Source organism: Coffea arabica, chromosome 1c (assembly GCF_036785885.1).
Source record: "Coffea arabica cultivar ET-39 chromosome 1c, Coffea Arabica ET-39 HiFi, whole genome shotgun sequence".
Classification (NCBI taxonomy): Eukaryota; Viridiplantae; Streptophyta; class Magnoliopsida; order Gentianales; family Rubiaceae; genus Coffea; species Coffea arabica.
The window spans coordinates 43,127,295-43,142,239 of NC_092310.1; the positions used below are offsets into that span (position 1 = coordinate 43,127,295).

General features: G+C 36.0%; 1 protein-coding gene across 1 annotated transcript; it reads left to right on the forward strand.

Annotated features, from left to right (window-relative positions):
- The first annotated feature begins 10,239 nt into the window (after positions 1-10,239).
- On the forward strand, positions 10,240-13,549 carry LOC113739844 (hyoscyamine 6-dioxygenase-like). Its single transcript, XM_027267206.2, has 5 exons — positions 10,240-10,434; positions 11,895-12,130; positions 12,571-12,775; positions 13,171-13,318; positions 13,407-13,549. The coding sequence occupies exons 1-5, from the start codon at positions 10,240-10,242 to the stop codon at positions 13,547-13,549; spliced, it is 927 nt and encodes a 308-aa protein (XP_027123007.1).
- Positions 13,550-14,945: the final 1,396 nt, after the last annotated feature.

The window sequence follows — 14,945 nt, forward strand, 5'->3', positions numbered from 1 at the left end:
CTGAGTTACACAATCGAGCTGTGTATAGCACTCGATACTTGCCAACATTTTCCTATCAGCACAAGAGGTAGGAATTAGTATAGTTGAGTGTCGGGGTAACAAGCATTAAATCAATTTCAGATGGATTGTAGGGAGAAAAGGGATATCAATTGTAATACCTCTGTAAGCCGAACAGCCAACCTTCCGCTCCAATGCTCTAAGAATGTCATAACGAAAACACCACTGTCACACCTGTTCACGTTGTCTTCTCATTAGTCGGTTATGGTTTATATGTTGGACAAAAAACTTAGTACACGCTTTAACAATAATGACAGGAGAAGTCAAACTATTTACACTTTGTTGGGTGAGTGATGAGGGACATCGGCAACAGAAAATCCGAAACTGGAGAAGTCAATTTCCTTGCCAAACTTTGCCACCACGACCACACCCAGTGCACGTTTCTATATCACCAAAGATTATGTAAAACTGATTACAATCCACTAATGTGTCACTGTCATATCGTGTAATGCATTTAGCAATTTGTCCAACATACCAGTCGATTTAGTACATTAATGTCTTTGCTATTTGCTTGAGTGCTATCAGGCTCTAGCACGTGCACGTCTTTCTCTGAGACACCAAAGCTGTAGACAAACCAAGACCCCTCTATGCATACTGGCACAAGTATCTGCGCCAAATGAGGTATGAAAAAGGTCAGACAGGTCATTCTACATAACCGAGTTCACACATGTTTTGAATGTTCAACAGTCACATAAGAAATTTTGGATTAAAACTGATAATTGCATACCCAATCACAATTTGCAGGATCAACCCCCGTATTGTTATTGCGAACCTTGAAGAGCTTTAGAAGCTTAGCTGATAAGCTGGCATCAGAGAGCTTGTCGAATTTTCCCATTTTTAAAATTCCTTCCTGCAACCAATAACATAGCTTAGTGAAAGGTGCATAGAAGACATTAATAATGGTGCGTTGGATCGTAATACCAATTCAGATATGATGATGAAAAACTTTAACACAACTGTAGGGTGCAGTCCAAATTTCAAACTCACAACTGCAACAGGTTCTACGATGTAGCGTTCAAGCTTCCTAATTTTGGCAGTTCTTCCACCCCAATTCATGAGACGGGCAAACATATCAATCACCTAATCAATGGCAAATGGTGATCAAAACATATAATTGAGTGTTGCTTGGGTGAGTTTACGTATGACTATTCCAATCAATAGATACATAATCAAACTTTTTGACTAAAAGTAATGAACTACTGACCCGATTAGACACATGCATGCCATTTTCCAGTGTCTTCAAGTCAAGCCGAGTCAGTGAAAATTGATACATTTGAACAAGTATGTCCCTATCACATCCAGGACACAATTAAACGATTTACTAATAATTATTACTCCTACTCCAAAACACAAAAATCTGACTAATGTATATGAACTCGAATCTCATCCATATTCAATCTGTTTTTCTATGCCATCTTATTATGAACCACACGCGTACTTATTGTAGTGGTGAACCATCTTATTATAGTTTTGTCAAGAATCTTACTTGGGACTTTGGTCCGGATCCCATGCATATGCAGCCACAATTTTTTTGTATAGGCTAACTGTCACAGGTGCTGGTAGAATGAACTCTGCCGACCGCAGAACGGTGCTCTTCTTTGTTGCACGTGTAGACTTATGCTTCACCTCAACGTCAAGGCCTCCTACAAAAGGCAAATAACATGCATTTCATATGACATTCATTTGTTGTCGTCTAACAAATTATAAGGTATTTTGCTTCATTCTTCAGACATAATGCAATTAGCAGTCATCAAACACCAATCGATTATTTTTCAAATGCAATGTAACTGTCCTAAGAACTATTTGTACGACTCTTCAAACACACTGTAACTAACACTTTTCAAACAGTTGTGATAAATTTTCAAACACACTATAACTTCTCAATAACTAATTTGTAACAGGCTTCAATCACACCATAACAGTATGCTAAATTAACTGTTTCTAAGAGTTTTCAAATGCACTTTGACCAATAAATAAGTGAGTATCAACCTACAAACACACATTTAAACAGCAATCATTTAATATGAAGTTATGTTTTAATTTTAGAAACTGTAACTTATCTATTAATTATAATGACTAACAGTCTTCAATAACATTCAACTTTCGTCTAAATAATCACTAATGTAACAAGTTACAAACACTTCGTAACTAACATTCTTGAATTACGGACTTTGCATTAATTATGAAATAACATTTTCCCCATTAACTATTTCGTAACAGCTTTCGAACACAGTATAACTTTCCGGTAACTATTGTACAATAATGTAAAATAAATTCCGAGACTAACGATCCCCGAATATGGAGTTTTGTATTCAATAGAGCAAACTGTAACTTTCAGGTAACTATTTTGTAACAAACTTCAAGCACACTGTAAATATTCTTCAAACATACTAATTTTTAATCTATAAGTTACCAAATTTTTTGGTAACAATTTTTAAACACACTGTAATTTTTCAATAACTATTTGTAACATTTTTCCACCGCAATGTAACTACCATTTTTCGAAACACACTAACTTCTTAACATGAATAAAGTCATACTTTCATAATATGCCTAATTACTTTTGTTACATCAACTTCATATGTGTTTCACATCGGACAGGGTATGACAGTATGCCTAACAAGTTTTCGATGATGACAAGCGAGAGTTCAGACCATCATGATGGTATAAACACAGTTACCGTATATGATAATAGATGTTACAGTCATACTACTTGAATTAGAACCTTATGAATAATAACAGTATACCAACCTTTCCGCTTTCGACCATATGATCGCAACCTTCGTGGTATTTCTTACTCAAGCAGATGTGACGTCGATGCAGTAGCGTGCAAAGGTGGTTGCACCGTATATTGACCCTCTTCGGCAGGTTCTATGACATTTGACCTGTATTGTTCCTGCTCTTGCTCTTGAAGCTGTATAATGCTTCCCTGCGCAGTTATTGTCATGGTGGTCCCTTGTTCCAATCCGCGACTGATGTTATCGGATACGACTGATGAGGTAGGAATTGGATTCTCCATGTCCATTACATCTTCATTCAGCTCTGGGTCTGGGATACCTTCAATATTTGTCCTCGTATTGGCATTGTCTTTCTCGGCCTGCGCTGCATTATGCTCGTCTTCATCAGACCCTTCCGCATCAATTTCTTCAGCATCATCATCCTCGTCGTTGGCAACTTCTTCGGCAGATTGAAATTCCAGCTCTTCTTCGGTATCAGGACTCTTGTGCATTGTATAGTCCTCCTGTACAGGTTTTTTTCCTTTGTCCAATACTTCAGGCCCAGAAGTGGAAGCTTTTGCTCTCGACTGAGAGGAGAGGATTTCTGCAATCTTCAATATCCTTCGTTGGCTACTAACAGCAATGTTATACAGCTCATTTAGCTCAGCCTGCAGTTAGATGATGAAATTATCAATCCATAAATGAGCCACATGCTCTCAACAATGGAATACAATACAAGCATATACAATAGTACATTTACGCAAAGGTTCTTAATTTAATATTTGAATTGCGGCCATAGGTTCTATAACTATAACTTATATACTAAAAAATAAAATGGTCACCCGGGATCATTGAAACTTCATACATTTATAACATGATTGGCCAAGACATCACTATATTTCTGTATTTCCATTCATGTGACTTAATTTTTAATAACTCTCTGGACAGGGATGTAATATTGGGATTGGTATCACATATTAACATGATACTACAACATGAATGAAGTTGATAGGCCTATCAATAACCAATAATGTTTCTTACAATATGCAGTAATTACGTCTAATCAAACAACAAATTTCATTAAATCATGGAACAGACCCACTTACACTGATATCGGCGTGCCCGCTGTTCATCAGCATCCCTACCAAATCAGGGGGTAGTTCAGTACTCTGCCCATCATATTTATTATCTTCCGGATCATATTGTCCAATCTTTAACAACAAATTAAACCAACCATTTCAATAGCAAAGCCACGCACTACATAGACCACTACCTTTTATATGAAATGAGGTCAACAATATATAACATTTTACCAGTTTTCCTTTTCTATAAGCTCCAAGATTTTTAATCTCAAGTGCATCCCTTTCAGAGATCAGAGCATCTGTCCATGCCTTAGCTCGCGGAGTAGTCCTCGACACTTTATGCTTCAGTATTTGTACCCGATCAAGATAATGAATCTGCAATACAATACAGCAATTAATTCAACTGTAGATAAACTTGACCACACTGTTAAAACATCATCGTAGACGCATTCATTTGAGCATAATCTAATCAATCCATCGCACTGAATTCGATAAAATGTGGAAATACAGACAGTAGTTATGAAGGCACGCAAAACTAATTGACTCTCTGGTGCACTGTGTAACAATTACAGCATATTTTCGTCATGACTACAACTGTCTAATCTTACCAGCAGAACGAAGATACAACCGCCAACGTATTGGTGCTGTTTTTCACTTTTCTTTTGCACCTCTAGCACCTTATTGCATAGTACGATCCTCACATACTCAGCCCAGTTCAATCTGGCTACCCTATCAACCAATTGCGTACAGTTCCAAAGCTTTATTTTGTGCTCGGCTCTAGTGGTTGGAGCCAGTAAACATCCACAGCAAAATGCCACGAATAGTCTTAAGAATTCTTCCCCTGCATTCATGGCTACCAACTCATTTGGGAGCTCATTCCATTTGTATGTCCTACGACTTGGTCCAGTTCCCCCAACCTCGGTTGTATCGGTGTCTTCAACTGGAACGGGACCTTCGTTCGGGATTCCCAGGATTAAACTGATATCCTTTGACGTTAAAGGTAGCACACCATCTCCATGTACATTTAAACTGCTCAATGTCGGATTAAAGTTGTCAACAAGCCAGGTGGCTATGCCACTAGGAATCCAGTGACACTGTATGTCTAGCAGCCCTCCAAATCCTATGTCTCTAATCTGCTGCTTCTTAGTTTCATCGATTCGTGAAACGAAACTTGACATCTGCTTTGGCGAGCATCGGATAGTGTACTTCTGATTCTACACCATTTTTTAGATATATGCATTAGACTAATATAAGTTTCGTATCCGTGTTTGATGAATCATGCCGTGTATTTACCTTGATTTGAACACGTGCTTTTCGCAATATCGGCTTTCTTAGACGTTCCATTTCTTTCTCATACTCTTCTTTCTCTTTCAAATACTCCTCTTTTCGCTTCCTCATTTCTTCCTCACTCAACTTATTATATGCTGCCCGGGCAATGTCATTGTACTGCATTGAATAAATTAAGTCAAAAAACACTTTAGACTAAACACAAAATAATTGCTCGTTTCACTATTTTTCCCTTAGGCACCCCATCAGTTCAATGATTCTTCAGTTTATTTTGCTAGGACAGCATACCTCGGTCAGCTTAACACCCTTCGCCGAAACCGTGTGTTGATACTCTAACCTGTCCACATTCAAAACTCCAAAGTTATATGTGCTATTTAGTACCATTATTTTTTTCTCAAATTCAATAATCTTACCTGAACTTCATCCATGGATTCAATGGTGGGACTGGTTCTGTGACCTCACTTGTTCCCGCTGTAACCAGTTCTTCCTCCCCACCTAAACGATCATTCCTTTTACTGCTTCTTTTCCTTCCCATCCTGCCCCTGAACAGTCAACATTGTAATGCATTATAATGATGCCAAATCTAACCTGCCAAGACCTTACGCAAGCACTGGCCACTTACCTATTCGATGAAGTGGATGCTGCACCGTGTTCTGTACCACCACTTGTTTCGGCAAGTTCTTCTCTGTCTGCTTTCTGAAGTGTGCTTCCTGCTCGTGTTCTTGCCATGTAAACTAATGTTTTTAACAAACATATTGCACTTCAGTTCCAAAATTTTATTTCCAGCCACAGTCATAACATATCATGAAGTACTGCTAAACATAATATATGAGCATCAAATATTAGTCACGCTAGTTATAGTATAACCTGTAACATTTTTTCTCACACTCAGTAACTCATTCTTCACAGTTTGTTATTTATTCCAACTGCCACTAATCTACATAATCTGTTGTTCTACCTATCAGATTGTATTTCATCCATCAATTTCTTCTTCTATTTATTATGCTACTGTACAATACCAATGCAGTAGAATAGGGGGCCATCCAAATTTATAGTATCTTCATGAAATTCTATAGACCAGTTCTATTATTGTAACTTCTGATCTATTACATGTAACAACTATCAAAGATGATGTCCAACCAGAACAATTATTGTACAAGTCATCTTCCTTTTCACAATTTGTTTGTCTTATTACCAAATTTTCATCCCTCATTTAGTCATTTCATAATCTATTCCCATGCCTATCAAGTTCGATTCAATCACCTTCTCCTTTATTTATCACACTCTTCAACAATATGAATGAAGCAACAAACCCGTTAAACAATTTTACGTGTATGTTCATCCAATTTTACAGTGCACTTCTGCTAGTGTCACTACTAAATGACTGCATGTAATGACTATCCAACATGATGTGCACCAACAATAACTAGTAAGATTCTTAACCGTTATTCCACACTGACTATGCTAAACCTCATGATTTGTTATTCCGTCTGCCTCACATTGCCAACTTATAACCTATTCTCGTACTCATTCACTTCCAACCTAGAAACTTGTCTCTCTTTATGCAACTAAACCAATAACCTGTAACATCAATGTAGAAGAAAATATGAGAAGCACAACTGAGTACAAAACAGTAAAACTCTGTTATTTCTCTGTACCTGTTAAACCACAACATGTAACAATTATCCAACACTGTGTTCATGCGCACACCCTAATACAATAAATTTACACCAATCAAGACCCAAATACGACATCTCTATTTCAAAATAACATTTCCATTAGCAAGTATGAGACGCACAACTCAGTACAAAACATTTGAACTCTGTTATTTCTATGTACCTATTCAACCACAACATGTAACAATTATCCAACACTGTGTTCGTGCACACGAACTAATACAATAAACTTACACCATTCAAGACCCAAAAACGCCATCCCAATTTCATGATAACATTTTTATTCTGTTTCTGTCATGTTCCCGTTGATCCACAACTTGCATTACTTCTCCAGTTTTGTGTTTATGCATAACAACGAATGTAGCAGTGTATGCTACACTCAACACGTTGTACTACCTACTTACCGCATACTAATTATAATCTGCACCCATTTTTTCAATACTAACTTCCGAACCCATGCACACATTTTCTCAAGCAGTTGTGCCGCACGATTTCCCCCTTCTTTCCCACTCTCACTCTGTCATGCTAAAAAACTAACACATAATACTCCTATCATGCTGCACTTACTCATTACTATACACAAAATTGTGCTCACGTGATATCCCTCTAAGCGATCATCATACTGTACGCCAACAACATCCACAAGTAAGGTCCTTCAACAAGCATGTCAATTCACACACGTTACTACATCATTGTAGGACTCAAAAAAATTTGAATACCTGACTGATTTTCGGTCGTTCACTACTCCCGCGCCTACGATCTTCCACTCTTCAACCTTGGGTTCACCTTTCTTCTTCTTATAATAAATCCGAATCACCAGAAATTTGTCCACCACTCCACCACTTCTTGCTTCTCCTTGCTATTTTTTTCCGTGTCCAATGTTGCACTTCCACAGCTTTTCGCAATGTCACGCCGGAGAGTGTTGCCAATCTCGTATTTTCCCCTCTTATTTCTCCCTTCGTGGCTTTTCGCAAGCAACTGCTTCGTCTGGTTTGGGTGGGAGTCCAAGTGCGCCTTTTCATTTTCGACATTTCGCTTTGGGCGGGACTTTGCTTACTAGTGGTCATAACGTTCCGTTTCTTGCCGTTACGGTCAGCAGAGCATAACCATTTTTTTGACTGTCTCACTTAATAAAACGACGTCGTTTTGGGCCAAACTGAAGCCTTTTGACGTGGTTTATTTCTGGCCTTACCTTTCTTTTTGTGAGACAACAGCTCGGGAACGGTCAATCTGAGGACCGTTCCCGCCCCTAATCCCACACTTGCCAGGCACGCCATAATTACCATATCTTCAAGACACTCCAAAAAGTACAAGGCAACGTGAACAATAAATCTGTACATGACTTATGCCTATTTAATAACTTAATTCAACACTTAAATTTAATAGATTCAGATCTTAATATGTTCAGACATGTTTGTTAAAAAAAATTGAATATCTAAATTAATTAAATGACACTAAGTATCTTAAACAAAACTTACTCCCAAATATAAGTGATAAAGTATTCACTTATTATTGAATGTGATATACACTCAAATATATTTAATTTAATACTTAACAATTGAATAATTTAATGGATTCAGACTTCAAATTTAAGATTTCAAATTTCAGTTTTATCAAATGCACCTTTAGGGAATTCACAATGGGTAACGTAGTTCACCGTAAGTGATTAGCCTGAAAATTATTCTTATGGGCAAAGTCTTACTAACAAAAGAAAAAAAAATGTTCATTGATTGCCAATGATGCTCTATGAATTATTTTCTAAACAGTTTGGTGTCCCAATTAGCTAACATCAGATAAGTCTTTTTGAATCCGACTAATTCATGTGTTTTAAATCAACTGATGCCAAAACTTGCTAATGTTGATCCACATGTATAAGATTCGTTAGTAGGATGTTATTCTTGTTTCTTGATTCTTGATGACATTTTTTAGGTTATACCTACAGAGTATTAAATAACTATTTAGTTTAGTTAGTGAATTAGAAAATACATTGGAGACATGAAGGGTTCGTGTTCTATTTTAGTCCTAAAAATTTTAGGGACGGGCTAAATTCATATCCTCTTGTCCTAAATCCACACCCTAAAATGTTAATATGACGTTAAAAACCTTGGCATCTTGATAAGGACACTGCCACAAGCAATCAAAGTAGGAAATGAGACGTAAGCACTTACGGTTTCCTTTTTGATTTTTTTCAAAATCCAAGTTTTCCTTCTGATTTTTTTTCAAAATCCAAATTTACGGTTGATTTGCTCGGGTTATAAGAATTTGGGCCTATCAATTGTATAACGTGTAAAATTTTAATTTCTGAATATGTAGTCACAGTTAGATTTAACCAGACTATGATATTCCTTGTTAAAAAAGAAAAATAATATTCCTACATTTATGTACAATCCTGTCAATGTTTTGGTTACTATATGATCAAATGCAGTAGAACTAGTTGTATGGAACATTAGATGGTCCTTTTCTATTTTTCAACATTAAACAGTAATATTTATGTGAGATAATCGGCATAATTTTTCGATAGATGCCTAAGTGTTGTGAGGGCAATTCATGTTATTGTATGTTATTAATCAAAAGATAATTTTAGAATCTAAAAAGGTCATAAATAAAGGGTGAATTACATATAATCCCTCTATGGTTTCGTCTATTGCCACATGCCCCTCTAACATTTCAAAATATCTACTTCACCTTCAATGATTTTATGTAAAGTGGAAAGTCAATAAACAATAGACTATGTAATGTCATTAATTGAAATGTCAATAGTACCCTTATTTAAATGTTCAATTAATCGACAGTTTAATTACCTTGTATAAAAGTATAGGGGAATTACATGGATAAATGCAAAAATCTAAAGGGGTAAAGTGAATATTTATACATACCATAAGGGGATTACATGGAGATTAAAATTTTATCACACACACTTTTAAAAATGCGTTTGATATGTAACTGATTGTGTATTCCATTCATTTTTCACTTTATATAAAATCATAGGAGGTTATGTTTCTATTTTGAAACCTTAGGTGGTCATTTGGCATTATGTCAAAATACAGAGCCGTTATAAGTAATTTATCCATAAATAAACTAATAAATAATAAGGGTTTTAATGTCTTATTAGTGCTTTGGGTGTGATTTAGTATGGGTGGGCGTGGAATTAGCTCCTTTCAAAATGTTAAATGCTTATACCCTTTTAATATGTAAAGAAATTAACCACATATTTTAGTTTAACAGGTAAATTATTGGTTTCATACATCATCACTAATTATTGTAGTTTAATCCATCTTCAGTCGTATTAAGCTCATTATCGGTTGGGTTATAGATGGTTGGAGGCTGGTTTTCTGTGGCTCTATAAGAAGGCCGTAATCCTTGGAATACACCAACAAGATATGCCAATATATCACTGAGTTTTCTTTGCAAACAAAAAACATGGCATCCCTACTTTCAAGTTGGTCTTCAAATCTACAATGCTTGCCTGCAAATTATGTTGTGCCTGCAGCCAAAAGGCCAGGAAAGCTTGCTCCAATAAGCATGGACATACCGGTGAATGATCTAAGTGATACAAATCGAACTGATTTAGTTCAGAAAATCATGAAAGCCAATCAAGAGTTTGGAATATTCCAGGTCCATTATTTCATTTAAATACACATACACATTTACATGCATACATATATAATCGCATAGATGTACATTTGTGTGTACTAAATGTGGGGATTTAATTTAGTCTTTTTTTTTGTCGATCATCAATTCCTACTCCTATTTTTATTCCTACTACCATTTCTATTTGTATTCTTACTCTAATCTATACTAGGAGAAGACTCAATTGAGCCAATGGGATTTAGAAGAAACGAATCCCACATCTAGACTTAAGCGGTATACTATTGCACACCCTTTACATTTAACTGCAGGTACAAAGATTTAAATCCCTAGTCTGCAATCAAACCATCACCTTAGTCCATTAGCTTTTCTTTTCATAAATACCCATGTTAAAAATTTTAATGACCATGCTGTGTTTCATCATATGCAATGGTTCTTAAGGTTACTTATGTTAAACCAACCCTATATTTTTGAAATATGTTAATTTATACAAGTAGAAGTATTGCAGGTTTACTATTTTGTTTACTAGTGGAAAAGCACCAATGTATTAAGAAAAAGAAGAATAATATGACAAAGAAACAAGGACATAGTTTTGTTGTTGCCAGAGTTAAATTAGTCAAGCTAGCAGTTCTCTCGAAGAATAAAACTCTGCACTTGAAAAGCCTTCCAACGTAAAACTTTTGTAGTGAGAAAATAGAATTTTTTAAGTTTAATTTTTTAAACTTCAATAATACAATATTAAAACGCCTCTGTATAGCAAAAAAAAAATCAATTGAAAAACACAGGTGATTTCAAAGATTACATAAAAATAATAGAATTCAATGTATCTTCTCAAATAAATAAATCGAGTGATCTCTAGGTAAGATTCAAGTCTTCCTTATTGATTAATAAAATCAAGGCTTGCATCCCACCCGGACGTACGAGGTTTGCCTTTTAAAAGAAAGTAAATTGGGTGGTTTTAGAATTTTACACAGTAAAAAATAGTAAATAGGAAAAGAGCTTCCAGTTGACTAATTACTTATACATGATGTAATTTCTCAAGTATCTGAGTCACAAGTAGCAATTGACACATTAAACTCGTTTTAAGACTAAAATGCAACAAATACTGTCAATAGGTATAGAAGTTAAGCGACAAGAATCTTATTCCGTTTCTTTTTCTCGGCCATTGCACATAACTTGTTTCAGTTTTTTGTAATTCAAAGTAACTCCAGTTTCATAGTAGTTCGAATATAACTTTAAGCAATTCCTTTTGTTGTAAAAAATAATATATCAAAAATAATATATCTATCATATAGGACAGTTATAAATTCGCTTAGTACATTCTTAAATGGCTTTTCCTTCTCTATTAATTTGAATAGAAAAAGTACTTGTTTATAATCATTTCGTAAAGGAACATGCAGCTGCAATTCACAAGCTGCTAGACGACAAGTGTTACATATAAAAGTTAAACATAATTTTATTTGCCTATGATGAATGCAATGCAATAGGTGATCAACCATGGAGTTCCGGAAAATTTGATGACTGATGCAAAGAATGTTGGGAAAGAATTCTTTGCCATAGCTGCTGAAGAAAATGCGAAGTTAACAACTGATGCTGCACAAGACACCGGTTCTGGAATTTTTAGCCCCAAAGAGTTCGCATACTGGAAAGACACTTTGCAACACCGGTGTCATCCTCTTGACAATTTCATCAAATCTTGGCCTGATAAGCCAGCAAGATACAGGTACTTATGTACCATCATAGTTTCCTGTAGTTCTTCTGATTCTTGAGATTTTGGAAAAACTAATGTTTATAAGCCTTTATAAAGTGATGTTCTCTAGCTAACATAGTAACTATATATTTTTGTCTTAATCAGGGCCAGTTTTGATTTTGCTTTAAAACTATATTTTTATGAAGCACTAATTGCAAACTTTTCAAATTTGATTGGCTAAGGAAGTAGCTTTTCAAATTTCAGAGAAACTGTAGGACCATATACAGCTGTTTAAAACTATATTTTTATGAAGCACTAATTGCAAACTTTTCAAATTTGATTGGCTAAGGAAGTAGCTTTTCAAATGTCAGAGAAACTGTAGGACCATATACAGCTGAAGTGAGACAGTTGGGCAAGAGAATTTTGGATCTGATCTATGAGGGATAAGGATTTACCGAGGAAAACTTCGACAGTTATGACTTAACCATGATGATCCACAATTATCCACCATGTCCACACCCTACTTCAGCATTGGGAATAAGAGGACACTATGATACAGTCGTCTTAACTTTGCTTCAGCAAGATGTTTATGGGCTACAAATACTCAAGGATGGCCAGTGGATTGGGGTTGAGCCTCTTCCAAATGCATTCGTTGTAAACATAGGTTTTTCCCTTGAGGTACACATCCATCCTCGCTGCAAAATATTATACATGTGTATGAAATTCTTGCCTATTACTCCAACTAAGCCCTTCACTAGTGTCATTTCATTTTTCGGACTTAAGAACATAAAAACGCTAGCTGAAGTATTATTATTCACCTTGAGGAATATGTTCTATATACTTTAACAAGTAAACTTCTGAGGGGATTATTAAAGAAAGAAATACTTAAGATGCCTATTGAAAACCCTGTGAATTTTCATGAAAGTAGGATGGTTCAAGTTGGTCGCACTCCTATATATCCTTATATCCCTAGATGAATGACTGGATTTGAACAGACACTGAAACACGGAAATCTGAAACTGCATTTTATATCAAAACATTTAAACTTGTCAGGTCTCGTGTTTTTTTTGCAGGTGGTCAGCAATGGAAAGCTATTGATTTTGAAACATTCGAGCGTTGCTTCCATGTCAGCATTCTTGCTGAAGAGAATCTCAATATATTCTTTGTATTGGAAGCCTCTGAACATTGGTGGATTGCTTGGACTAACAACTGATTTTGCAGGTTCAATGGTCCTGTCTAAAGGAAAACAAAAAAAGCTGGCCAATGAAGTCCTAGAACACCTCTGAATTCGTGACGACTCGATGGAAAGCTAAATCAGTTGTTAGTCCAAGCAATCCACCAATGTTCAGAGGCTTCCAATACAAAGAATATATTGAGATTCTGTTCAGCAAGAATGCTGACATGGAAGCAACGCTCGAGTGCTTCAAAATCAATAGCCAAGCTACCAAATGATCGATGTTGTCTCTTGGATAATGTATTCTTCTGCATGCCTCGTTGAATGATGTTTTACCTGAAATTGTTTCAGCACAATGTTATATGCTAAAACAAGTTACCTCCAGTGTTTATAAATAATGCTAGATTCATTTCGTGTGTCCTTTGGTCCTATAACTTCTTCTGCTTGCCCTATTTCAACAATAATTAGGTGGAGTTCTTTCGTTAAAATAGTTTAATTACCTCGAGTGTTTACTTATGTCCTTCCACCCCCCCCCCCCCGGCGGTTGGTGTCATAACATAGATTTGAATGTGGCAGATCGTTATCAAAGATCAACCACTAGCCAACCACCAGTTTGTTAGTGAGACATTCGTGGCATTTAGCTAGACGAATTAAGCAGGTAAATGTTGCAACTCCAACAACGTCCTGAGCTTGGGAAAGCACTAGAACATCATGATAAGGGCCTCTACAATTAACCCTGACAATTGCACATTACAGTGTAGTTGCTGCAAACTAAATTATAGATATTAAAATAATAAATGCAGACACTAACACAGTAAAAGAACAAATTTTCTCTTTCACTGAAATTTGTGCCTTGAAACACAACAAATATACAATACACAATACCTCGCATGAGCCTATACAGACATTCTAGTACCAAATGTACAATATAATCGCGCGCTCTACGAGACCCGCGAACAACCCGCATCAGTCGATAACTAAGAAAGCGTCAAATGACAAGGTAAATGGCCACTCCTGTCATGTGAGGCGCCTTTTTAAGAGCAAATTTGTAAGGCCAACTTGATAAAACCAGACAAATATCTCACATAAATCACAAACAGATTCTAGCACCAACACTAGTTAGAATATAGGGAGTGCCACCCTTCAAGCCCGAACTTGCCAGGCACAACACAATTACCATATTTTCTTTGGGAAAGGAAAGAAAATTCTTTCCCAGCATTCTTGGCATCAACCGTCAACTTTTCTGGTACTCCATGGTTGATTACCTATTGCATTGTATTCATTATTTAAGGCAAACAAAATTATGATTAACTTTTAGATATAACACTTGATACAATTCTTGATACGCCAAGGTAAAATCACAAGCTCTCGACCTAGGCTAAGGATCAATGTTTGGGGATGGAGTTCGTAATCAATCATGAATAGCTCGAAATTAATTAGAATAAGTAGATCAACGCCACAATCAAGTTAATACTTGATTGATAAGTCAATGAAACACCTTAACCCAACTCTAAAATGTTCAAGATGGCTTTCACAAGCCCAAAAGAGCTCTTTCTCTCACGAAAGAATTCTGAAAAATTTTCTCAAAATTTGATTCTCCGCTAAAAATGTTAGAAACTAAGGCCTTTTATAGTCTTTCACATGACCAACTCCTAATCCAACTAGAAGCACAAC

Excerpts from the sequence above, each read along its gene's own strand:
- LOC113739844 (XM_027267206.2), top strand. The coding sequence starts at position 10,240 with ATGGCATCCCTACTTTCAAGTTGGTCTTCAAATCTACAATGCTTGCCT. Across the intron at positions 12,776-13,170 it reads ACATAGGTTTTTCCCTTGAG|GTGGTCAGCAATGGAAAGCT; the intron begins GTACACATCCAT and ends TTTTTTTTGCAG. Across the intron at positions 13,319-13,406 it reads ACTAACAACTGATTTTGCAG|CTAAATCAGTTGTTAGTCCA; the intron begins GTTCAATGGTCC and ends CTCGATGGAAAG.